Source organism: Globicephala melas, chromosome 1 (genome assembly GCF_963455315.2).
Source record: "Globicephala melas chromosome 1, mGloMel1.2, whole genome shotgun sequence".
NCBI classification, from domain to species: domain Eukaryota; kingdom Metazoa; phylum Chordata; class Mammalia; order Artiodactyla; family Delphinidae; genus Globicephala; species Globicephala melas.
The window spans coordinates 22,923,542-22,935,643 of NC_083314.1; the positions used below are offsets into that span (position 1 = coordinate 22,923,542).

Here is a 12,102-nt window from a genome sequence, read left to right on the forward strand (position 1 = left end):
CTAGCAATAAACTGGGAGAAAATACTTACATATAATGTATGATAAGTATACGAACTATTTTTTTAAATGCTAATAAATCAATATAAAATTACCCAACTGAAAATAGGTAAAGGACATAAACAGGCAATTTATAGGAGAAGAAATACATATTAACAATAAAAATGGATGCTTAATCTTACTGGTTATCAGGGAAACACACAAAATGAAACTCCATTTTTCACCCATCAGATTAACCAAAACTTAAGTCTGATAATATCAAGTGTTAAAAGAGAAAAAAACAGTATTCTCAGACGCTACCCACCATAGTGTATTAGAGGGAAAATTAGTTCAGTCACTTTGGAGGACAATTAAAATTAAAAGTGCACAGAACTGGACTTCCCTGGCAGTCCAGTGGTTAAGACTCCGTGCTTCCAATACAGGGGGTGCAGGTTCAATCGGGGAACTGAGATCCCACATGCCATGTGATGCGGCCAAAAAAAAAAAAAAGCACAGAACTTATCCAGCAATTCCACTATTCCACTACTTGGTATTACTCTTGAAAAAGTCATGCACATATGCAGAGACATATAAAAGAGTGTTCACTGGAACACCATTTACAAGAAAAAAACCAGAAGTAACCAAAAATGTTCACTAACAAAAACGGCCAAAGAGCCACTCCACAGAAGAACATAGAGCAGATTGAAAGAACACAGTAGACCCATACCTACTAACAGGAAATGTTCTCCAAAACGCAACCTGAAATTTTAAGTGCAAAATGCAGGCCTTTTGAAAAATATGTTTATATTTCTGCATTTTGCCATGCCCCCCCCCAAAGTTATGTTACCTTCATACTGGATATATTTAAATTAATGATCTTAGAAAAGGGTAAAAATTGTTATAATTGTACAGATATGCCAATAAAGAAAGGTTAAAAAAAAATCGGCATTTGTAATCAAATTTGTACTTGCTCTTTTCAGAAACAGACCGGCAAATCACCAGTTCACCATAGGGTTGAACTAAGCAACCACACACAAGCTTTCAACACAGATGAGTTAACTGCTCAGTTTACACGTTTACCCCATGTTTGGACTGCCTGAGTCCAAATGCCAATGTCAGTTCTGAAAAAGTCAGCCACTTAGTTTTCTGTACTAAATTAAGTACCCTAATCAATTTGCAACTTACAAGTGACCTGTCAACTAATAAACACAGAGCTAGTGCTTACATCTCTAATTACAAAACAAATCAAGCAATATAATAAGCAACTGAAAAAATGCAATAAACTCAAAATAAGGGTGTTGAAAGGACAATAATCAACTTGGTCTTAAAAAACTTTCAATAAGAAAGTTGAGGAACCCTAGGCAAATGTATGGAGATTAAAGTCCAACATTTATTCATACACATTTTGAAAAGTTAGTGAATGGAAATGAAATTAGGATTTGTGCTACCCCAAGAATACATGCATACATTTTTAGGTTGCTGACAGAAGTGCTGAACTGAGAAGAAGCTGGGGACACAAACAAAGATGGCTTTGGCTACAGACTACTGCACTCTAAGTCCCAAGGAATTATTAGCAATCATTTGCTATTTTGAACTAATTGTTTCTTCTCTTCCATAAAGCAGATGGTCAAGACTCGGTAGCATGGTTTCTAAGATGTGCTCACACATCAACAACTCTCCTTAACTGTTCCATGATCTGCCTTCATGGTAGCAACAAACTATACAGAAAGGAAGAAAAAAAGATGGTAACTTCATCTAGCCTCTCCAAATTTCCAAAGGAGAAAAAAAAATTGATGTCCAAGTGACCGTGCATTTCAGTGGGGTCATTTTTAGAATGGTTTGTGGCACTCCACATCACACTGACTGGGGCATGCCTCTCATTGCTGCTTCCCAGGCACCACACCTCAGGAGATATTTTAAAGGAGCATATTCCATCTTCAAGGAACATGGTACACAAATGGTTTGGAAGGGGAAATACTTTTATAATGTCACTGTCAATAAGAAAAGTCAGCGCTTTCCCTTCCCTCAAGAAGTCTGAAAAACTGTTAACCTATTTGAACAAACTAGGGTAATTCACAGCAGAAACGAAATAATTAGCCAGAAAGTTTGTTGTTGTTTAACTTTCTAAAACAGAAAAGATCATTTAAAACATTTCTTGTCCTACCCAAATGATGAAATACAGAACTAATGCTTCAAAGAGTAACTATATTAATGAAACATCAACAAGATACAGATAAACATTTTAATTGATTAAATATATTATTTTCAAGATCTTTTTGAAATCGCACTTGTAATATACTAACCAACAGCCAAAGGCAATAAAAAAGTTTAAAACCAAAAATGTTCTGACATGAACATGTGACAGGAATTGCTGCTATGTCAAGTAACATACACTGCTCCCAAGAACAATATTTTTGGAGGATAATTCATCTTAACATGTGCAAGGAAAAATCTGTAATCAAAGGCTGGAAGAAATATATATTAGTGCCTGCTTTTTAAAAGTTTATTTTACATTTTAAATACAGTGTTTTCTCATTAAAAAAAAGCCAGGAAGTGCCTAACCCCAAGGTTTCTATACCATGTACACATGAGAGCTGATGGACAGCTTGACAAACCTTCTGGTGTAACAGTACGGACATCCATAAGCTGGGACTACTGAAATCAAAATTAAAAAACACACATTAAGCATCGCTTAGGAGAAAATAATCCAGTTTCTGAACAACCAAAAGAGAACAGAGTTAGATATGTACAAAACCAGGTACTGAAAAACAGAAAGAAATGCAGCACACAAAAAACAAACAGCCCCATATGTAGTGAATTGTATACACTGCAGCTAGTCAATGGAAACCCTCCGACAAGAAGTGATTTGTGATTTGAAATTTTAAAAATCTAAGTATTTCAGTAATAACATATAATAACAGCATTATGTGTATATTGCCATCTTTGTGATTTTTCTATCTATACCACCCTCCCTTCTCAAAACAAGAATCTCCAGACGAGTCAATCACTTATACAAATTTGAGGCAATTAATCCATATTTGTTTTCAGTAAGGAAAACAAAGATGTACCTCTTTCCATCAATGAAGACATAATATAGATTAAAGCTATAAAAAAATTTAAGTACAGGCATACGCATTTCCAGCTCTTTCTCGTAATTCCCAACTGGAATCATGTAGGGTGTATGCCTAAGTAGTATCAAATCAAAAGAAAACGGACTGTCTCTGGCAGTGATTTCCATATTAGTGCAATGTTATTCCCCATACACTGAGTTATATTTAAATGATTTTATATATTTCAATTCAGTAGGTGTCATTTTAAGTTTACAAAATCCCTAACTAGATGCTTGTGTAGAAAACAGTTTCAATTTGAGATGCTCTATAAAGCCAAATCAAGGCAAAAATGAATTAACTTTGCATTGCTACTGGTAGTTATGAATACCAGATTAAGAGAAAAGGGCCAAGAGTTTGTGGAGGCTTGCTAAGAGGGATGTTTGAAGTGTTCTATGCATCTTGATACTTCAATTATCAATCAGGTTTGAACATTCTATATTAAGATTATTCAGAAAATAATTATCTGTAACATAACTCCGAACTAAATAGCTGCACCCAAAGCAAAAACAATCTGGGTCATTCAGAACAAGATCAAGTTGAGGCAATTTCTTTTTCTATTATAATCCATGAGGTCTTAAGTTTTTAAGTTTTAAAAATGGTGACCTTCGATCAAAGTCAGATGTACCTCATGTAGACTATTAACAAAGGATTTCAACTCAGAGGGCACTGTAAAGGAACTAAGTGCTCTCATAAAACACAGAGCAGGCAGCAATGCACTAACCATCAGCCAGGTGGGGTCAATGCTGAGCTATTTTATTTCGGAGACTTTAAAAATTTAACATGTAGCTCATGTAACGTCAGTATCCACTTGTGACTCTGCTGGTCAGCACCAAAGGGCTGGATGAGTCTGAGGAGTCCCTTTAACCCCAAAGTACTAATGCTCAAGAGTTTCAAGGAAATCCTGATTCCCAAGAAGAGTCACAAACCATCAGACCAAAATCAATAGGGTAAACACAGACTGCAATGCTCCACAAAAGTCAAAGGATATTTCCAAATTAAATGCCATCTTCTGCCCAACCCTAGACTCCAGACTCTGTAACATCTTTATCTAGTATAATAGACTCTGTAGTAGACCGATTTTGACCTCCACAAAGAGTAGGAGTTGTCAAACTTAAGGAGGTAGACTCCTCTCCCTGGATATTGGTGGCTGCCAGCATACACCTCTTCATGACAGTCCCGTCGGTACACAGGCACAATCTCGTCCAGTAGAGGCTTGTTGGCATTCTTTTTGGCTTTCTCTTCAGAACTGATGTTTTCTGTGAGAAAGAATAGAGACATGTCACTGTGAACAGATCCAGGAAAACCACATTTGCCTCAAGCATCTTAAACTCCATCCTTTCTTTGAGAAACTGCTCATTAGGAATTCTCTCAATCAATGCTACAACTTCTGCAGGCAAACATGTGTTGATTCCTTCTATACCTGAGCAGCTGCTATGTGTACCAAGCACTGTCTGGGCCCTGGAAGCCCAGTGGCAAACATCTGGTGGTGGCAGCAGTCAGCATCCTCTCTCCCTCTCTGTACTCAGACCATTGCTCCTATTTCTGAGCCCCACTTTTTCCCATCCACATCCACTCAATTCCTAATTCCTCCCAACAGGTGGAATCTCACTGATCTGAGTGAGACCACGGAAAATGTTACTCTGATCCTCCTCTTCTCAACAATATGAAAGTCCTCTCTTGTTTTAGGAAGGTGGGAAGGGAGCTTATGAGGACTATTATTTTCTATTTATCTGAAATATAAAGAGTAAAATGAGAAAACCACACTAGAGAGGTAGACATTCACAGACACTCTGAAAATTCAATTATTTTCACTAGGCCTGTGAAACCCAGGGATGATCTCAGTGGCAAAAAATAAGCTCTGATTCTAGGTTTGCCCCAGTTAATAGTTTTCTGAACTGTAACGATATGAGGTTAGGAAAAAAAAAAATACCTGTAGAAACCTATAGGAATGAGAACTATGAACCAGTTTGAAAGTTTCAGTTTAACATATTAAATATAAACAGCCTCAAGGAAAATAGATCAAGGGAATACTCAGCATAGATTTTAAAAGACTTTCAGGTTTACAACATGACAGAATGAATTACAGAGACATGAGTCAATTATGTGACGCCTGTCAATGGGCCACTATTAGGAATTTAAACCAGGAAGGTCTAAGAAACTCTCCCAGTCTAGAGGAGCTTAAGGAGACGTGGTGACTGTAATGTGGCATCCTGGATGGGATCCTGGAACATTAGGAAAAATTAAGGAAATGTGAATAAATATGGACTTTAGTTAATAATGTATCAATATTGGTCCATGAGCTATGATGAACATACCACAGTACAATGCAAGGTGTTAATAATAGGGGAAACTGGGTTGTCGGGTATATAGGAACTCTTTGTATTATCTTTCCAATACCTCTGTAAATCTGAACCTATTCTAAAATGAAAAGTTTATTTTAAAAAAGTAGATGAGGGCTTCCCTGGTGGTGCAGTGGTTGAGAGTCCGCCTGCCGATGCAGGGGACACGGGTTCGTGCCCTGGTCCGGGAAGATCCCACATGCCGTGGAGCGGCTGGGCCTGTGAGCCATGGCCGCTGAGCCTGCGCGTCTGGAGCTCGGCAACGGGAGAGGCCACAGCAGTGAGAGGCCCACGTACCACAAAAAAAAAAAAAAAAAAGTAGATGACACTTATAAACGGGCCCAAGTCAGATTTGCTTTATCACAGCAATACTACTTGAAAATTAAATGTCCTCCATTTGCAAATGCGAAATACAAGCCATTCAAATTATACACTATTGCCCATAAGAATATCCATGAAACAGATTATCAGGCCCCACTAATTCAAGATCCAAATTTTGTTCAAAATCTATAAAACTAAAGGTTACTGGGATAGACGAACAATGCATCTTTCATCAATCTAAGCAAAGACTTGAGACCTGGAAACAATCAAGTGGAGAACTACAGCAGGATGATGGATTACCATTATGTTTTCTTCAGAGAAAACAAACTCCTCCATCTTTCCATCTTTCAAGACCTAATGGAGAAAAACTAAAGCAACAAACAAAAAAACTGGACTCCTCTTCCATCTTAAACCAAGCTAAAACGACCCCCTATAAAATAAAATACACAGTGTGGATAAGACATGGTGGCACAGTAGCCTCCATAAGGAGGCATATGGCTAAAAGCCATTTGTGAGATAAATCTTCAAAAAGGAGACAGGCTCTCTCTTAGGAAACAATCCTGGGGAGCAATAAATCCTCAGTGTTGCACTTTTTTTTTGGCCACACCACACAGCTTGCAGGATCTCAGTTCTCTGACCAGGAACTGAAAACCCGGGCCATGGTAGTAAAAGCCCGGAATCCTAACCACTAGGCCACCAGGGAACTCCCCTCACTGTAGTTACTGTTAATGTAGAGGTTTTAATGGGTTAGTTTTAGTTGCAAATCATTTTATGATTAGGAACAGCACAAGGATAGGTAATGCTATTTTCCATTTGAGGGCTATCATACATTAGAGCAAAGGTCAAGGATGTCTTACCTCTAGTCAGGCACTGGACCCCAGGCATTTTGACCAGTGCTCTTCCCAACAGCAATAACCCCAAAATGATAATCAGCTGAGGGCTCAGACTAGGAAGTAATCTCCTTTAAAAGCTACCTGGCTTACAAGCCAGGAGAAATATATTACCTCAACCCATTTCTTAACAGAGAATTCTTCTTACTATTCACAAAGTACAGTAATTTGCACATGCAACAAAAACTTCCCTTCCCTTGACAGGTATACACTAATATGTATAAAACAGATAATAAGAGCCTGCTGTATAAAAAATAAATAAAATTAAATTTAAAAAGAAAAAAAAACCAAACTTCCCTTCCCAAACATTTGCAAACCATCTGATTTTAATGAGTCCCCATGTGCATCAGAAAGGCTAGTAAATGGCTTAGTTACTGGTCCTGATGTTGCTGAGGGGCATTAAGACAATGGTAGTGGCACCTGCCCTGCAATCTCAGGTCTCTCTCTCACCTTTTCTTTTTTTTTTCCCTCATTTTTACATTTTTTTTCTTTCTGGTTCCGTTAGTAGTATTTATGGGCAATGCTTTACCTTGCTGGTGGTACTTAGAAATAAAGATTTGCTGAAAACAAAATGCCATGTAAGACAAAGTAGCTCCTAAATGACACTGGCCCATGTGTGTGTGTTGCCATACACGACCTTAAAGGGCCTAGACTGTCTTGGTGATGTAACTGAACTTGTATATCAAAAGCTGATTGAACTTTTAGCCCCGCTCCATGCACCTTCCAACAACTACCTCTTTAAACATATCCCAATGGAGTCTCTGTGATTACCAACACTCTTCAAGAATAAGCAGTTTGTTTACAAGTCACCTAAAAGGTTAGTTAGGGCCAGAATTGAAGGTGCTTTTCCATTCTCCCAGTCAGGGCACTCTTTCCATATTACTCTCAGTCAAGTTAACAAATACCTAAGTGCTTACTAGGTGTGTACAAAAGCCCTGCGTTCTAACCTTTCTGGATAACAAAACTGAAGAGACCACCTTCTCAATTAGTAAGCAATACATTTCACAACCTACTTCCTAGACCAAGATAGTTTAGACGGTCATTGGAAACACTCTATTTTGTCTAGTTAGAGAAAATAAATCTTAGAAAAACAACCTAAAAAGCTGATATCAGAAATATAAATTTAAATAAATTCCAGAGTTGGCAGAATTTCTTGCTTGCTCTTCTAAAATTTTTCAAAATGGCCTTGCACATTTGGCTTTTCAACACACAAGGCTGAAAGTAAAACAGCATTCAGAAAGCGGTAAAATAAACTGTCAAATAGACCTTCCTGGTGTTTAAAAAAATTCACGTTCAGGCCCCAGACCCTTAAGAGGCTAGTTTCTCTCACAATCTTTTCAGCCCAATGTCCCACTAACGAAGCGACTGATTCCCGTCCAGGAAGTGTTAGTTAGGAAGCATATGGCTGGCTGACATCTGAACTGCTAGCATTTTTGCCAACACACAACCCAGCTACTAAATATGGACCAATGGCTCTACCTTCTTCCTCCTCGTCGTCATCGCTGGACTCACTGACATGCACGCTGACAGCAGTGTTTGGAGAGTCTGTCCATTCAAAATACACCCCAAACCCAATGTCATAATTGTCTGTAGCAAATTCCCAAAACAGATATGATCCTTCTTCATGGGTGGGTACTCGAACAGTGACTACTTCTCCTCGGCCCACTGTAATCACAGAATCCGCATCCTGCCGAATCTTCTCTTTAAAGTCTTTGATCTGGGGTCGTGTCCACATGGATGGAGCTGCTATTACTGGAAGAGATTCTAAAGGCAACAGGAATTACAAAGGCTAAAGAGGATGAGCCTTCACCAGTAGGCAGCAACATTTGCACAGGATGACCTGCTCAGACACATGAGGGCACCAAGTGCAATCTGGTCTACCTCAGATTGAGGACTTTAAAAGCCTCCCCATGGAAGTCTCCCCGCAAATTACTACATTTAACAATGCCACAGGTATTTAGAGGTCATCATACCACTTTAAGTAATAAATGCAATCCATAGTCTTAAGGAGGATTTTTCCCAACACTCTAATTGCATAAGGGCATGACCATGAAGAATGACCTTGGAAACTTCCTAGCTGGAGATAGGGAAACATGCTAACAAAGAAGAGAGATCTGAACTTGAAATAAATTCATTTTTGGATGTGAACAAAGAAAGGTGGGCTTTGACTTCAGTCTCTCTGTCAGAAAAAAGTCTTGACCTCAGAGTAAACCAAAGTTCTAGGGGAGGGGCTATTCTAAAAGAACTCAAAGAAAGAGAAAAACTTGGATAGGAAGGGAACCACTAGCGACTGAGTAAAAATGGGTGAAGTCTTGTTACTGAGCAGTATCTACGTGTACTCAACAGGTTTTCCAGAGTTATTCACAGAGCCTTTGACAAAAGATTCATTTGAAAATACTGGTGAACTCTTAATAGGGAAAAAAAGGGGGGGGCTGTGTGAACCAAGGTATTTCAAGGTCTTTTCTGAAACTATTTTCTGTTACTTGTTCTAAAAAGAACAAGGAAGAACCCTGAAATCAACTTTCTTATGAACCACATCACCATCTCTGATCACCGTCACTGAAATGTTCTCTTCTTCCTTTTTACTTAGTGAACTCTTACTCTTGCTTCAGATCTCTCAGCTCAAGTGTCCCTTCCCCCAGGCAAACCTCTGGTGACCTCTCTAACTAGGTCATATCCCCCATATTATGTGCTCTCACATCATTAATAGACCTTTCTCTCCAGCACAGTACCTACCATAGCCACAATGCTCATTTTATGTGTGTAATTTTGTTTCACCACTGTAGCCCAACACTCAGAAAATCTTCAACCAATTGCTGAATGAATGAATGAGCTGTCCATGAAAAGGTAAGCAGACCTTTGAAAACCTAAATTCTTATTGGTAACATGGTACTTTTGTCTCAAAAATATATTGTAAATATATGGTAGCCAATCTACAAGATGGCCCCCAGTGATCCTCTCCTGTGGGTATTCATGTACTTGTAAGGTTACCACCCAAAATGCATCAGGACCAACAGAATATGGCAGAAGTGCGGATGTATTACTTCCAAAGCTAGGGCATAAAAGACACTGACGCTTTTGCCTTGTTTTCCTTTGCATCATGTGCTCTGGGGGAAGCCAGCCACTGTGTTGAGATCACTCAAGCAGCCATTTGGAGAGGCTTCATGGGGCAAGGAATTGAGGCCCTCCTGCCAACGGCCAGCACGAACTTGCCAGTCATGGGAGGGAACCACTTTGGAAGCAGAGCCTCTAGTCCCAGTCAAGCCTTCACGTGACTGCAGTCCCAGCCGACATCTTGACTACAACCTCATGAGAGACCAGAGCCACCACCACTCAGCTAAGCAGCTCTCAAATTTCTGACCCACAGAAACTGTGAGAGATAATAAATGTTTATTATTTTAAGCTGCTAAATTCAGGTACAGTGTGTCACACAGCGACAGAAAACCAATATATACAACAAGACAACCCAAAGTGTCCAAAGGACATCTGATTTGCTCTTCTAAACTATTCAAAGAGTCACCAGAAGCACCAGATTCAGACTAAAGAGTGAAAAAGCATTCAATTCTCACAAATATGTAATTGCTCTCAAAAGCAAATTAACCTGACTTCCTGACTTTTGCTTTTCATGAAGTCTGAATTACAGCATGTGGATGGAAGAGCACATATGCCAAACCATACCTTTTGGTCCATTCTCCAGGGCTTCTTCTGCAGCTTCTGGTTCAAGCTCTTTTTCAGAGTTGTCAGTGTGGGTTTTGGCCTGTCCATTCACTGACATCATATCACTTGGCGTAGTTGTATTCACTTTTGATGATGCAGGCAAAGAAGCCCCAGCTACTGCTACTTCCTGTTGTTTCTGTAATGCTGCCTATAAGTCAAGAAAAAGTGAAGATACACTGACCAGGAGGGCTAATAAACCGGACATTTGCCCTGAAATGCATTCTGACCCTATGTTTTTGCCCCATCAAGTAGCTCCAAGAAATTACTAATAAACTTTATCAGTTTTTACCCTATCTATAATGAATATTAGTATCACAATATCAAACTGATAGCTAAAAATGTCAAAATATTAACGTGGACAAAAAAACTGTAACTGAGGATCACATTTTTGTGACCTGAGGATCACTAGAAAAACTAACCAGGAAAAATTAAAGTAGGTAGAAATAATCAACCCAAAATAAAATTATTATAGGTAAAAACTGAACACAGTAACATCTGTTCTTAAAATTGATAAAAGAAAATCTTGATAAAATTCAGATACATAAAATTTGAATCAGAAAAATTAAACTTGGTAGAAATAAATGGTCACAGAAGAAAATTCATAAAGGCAGAAGCTATAACTGGTGAAACCTGATAAGGGCCCCCAAAGTAACCAACAAATCAAAATATGGACAAAAGTAATCAATAAATTAAATCTTCACTGTAAACCATATACAGAAAAATTCTTATCACGATTAAACTACAAACTGTTAATCATGTAAAAAATATTGACCTAAAAATTAAACAGGCTTATAAAATGGAGTCTGAGGTCAAAAGACTTTCTTAGGGCTTCCCTGGTGGCACAGTGGTTGAGAGTCCACCTGCTGATGCAGGGGATACGAGTTCGTGCCCCGGTCCGGGAAGATCTCACATGCCGCGGAGCAGCTGGGCCCGTGAGCCATGGCCGCTGAGCCTGCGCGTCCGGAGCCTGTGCTCAGCAACGGGGGTGGCCACAACAGTGAGAGGCCGAGTACCGCAAAAAAAAAAAAAAAAAAAAAAGACTTTCTTAATGAAAATTCATCACTGTTTACATAATTATGATTAATATATGTATATTCATAAACATGAAATCAAAATGTCCTCTGAGTCAAAATGGAGAATAAAAACATCTTAAATCTCAAGGACAACTACTTTAGGGCATTCCTCTCCTATCAAGATGAATAAATATTAATACTACTAGAAATGCCGAAGTATTACTTGAGTAACTTTTGGGGGAACTGTGATGTACATATAGAAAAGTATACAAATCATAGATGTACAGCTTGATCAATTTTCATTAGCCAAACATACACATGTAACCAACGCCCAGATCAAGACATTACCTGTGGGTCTTCCCTGGTGGCGCAGTGGTTAAGAATCCGCCTGCCAATGCAGGGGACATGGGTTCGATCCCTGGTCCAGGAAGATCCCACATGCCGCGGAGCAACTAAGCCCGCGAACCACAACTACTGAGCCTGCCTGCTGCAACTACTGAAGCCTGCGCACCTAGAGCCCATGCTCTGCAACAAGAGAAGCCACTGCAATGAGAAGCCCGCGCACCACAAAGAAGAGTAGCTCCCGCTCGCCGCAACTAGAGAAAGCCCGCGCACAGCAACAAAGACCAAACTCAGCCAAAAAATAAATAAAATTAAAAAAAAAAAGATATTATCTGCATGTCAGAACCCTTCCTGGTACCCCTTTCCAGAAAGTCCCCCAAGGGTAACAACTATT

At 39.1% G+C, this 12,102-nt stretch overlaps 1 protein-coding gene and 1 pseudogene across 1 annotated transcript in view; both read right to left on the reverse strand.

The window, feature by feature from the left end:
- Positions 1-2,204: 2,204 nt before the first annotated feature.
- LOC115859468 (uncharacterized) lies at positions 2,205-3,654 on the reverse strand (annotated as a pseudogene).
- The window catches only part of ACBD3 (acyl-CoA binding domain containing 3), a 34,533-nt gene continuing 24,635 nt past the window's right edge, over positions 2,205-12,102 (reverse strand). Inside the window, exons 6-8 of the mRNA XM_030868464.3 lie at positions 10,315-10,501; positions 8,116-8,400; positions 2,205-4,342 (exon numbers count right to left, since the gene is read on the reverse strand). Of these exons, the coding sequence (XP_030724324.1) occupies positions 4,131-4,342; positions 8,116-8,400; positions 10,315-10,501 (684 nt within the window). The 3' untranslated portion in view covers positions 2,205-4,130. The remainder of the gene's footprint in view (positions 4,343-8,115; positions 8,401-10,314; positions 10,502-12,102) is intronic.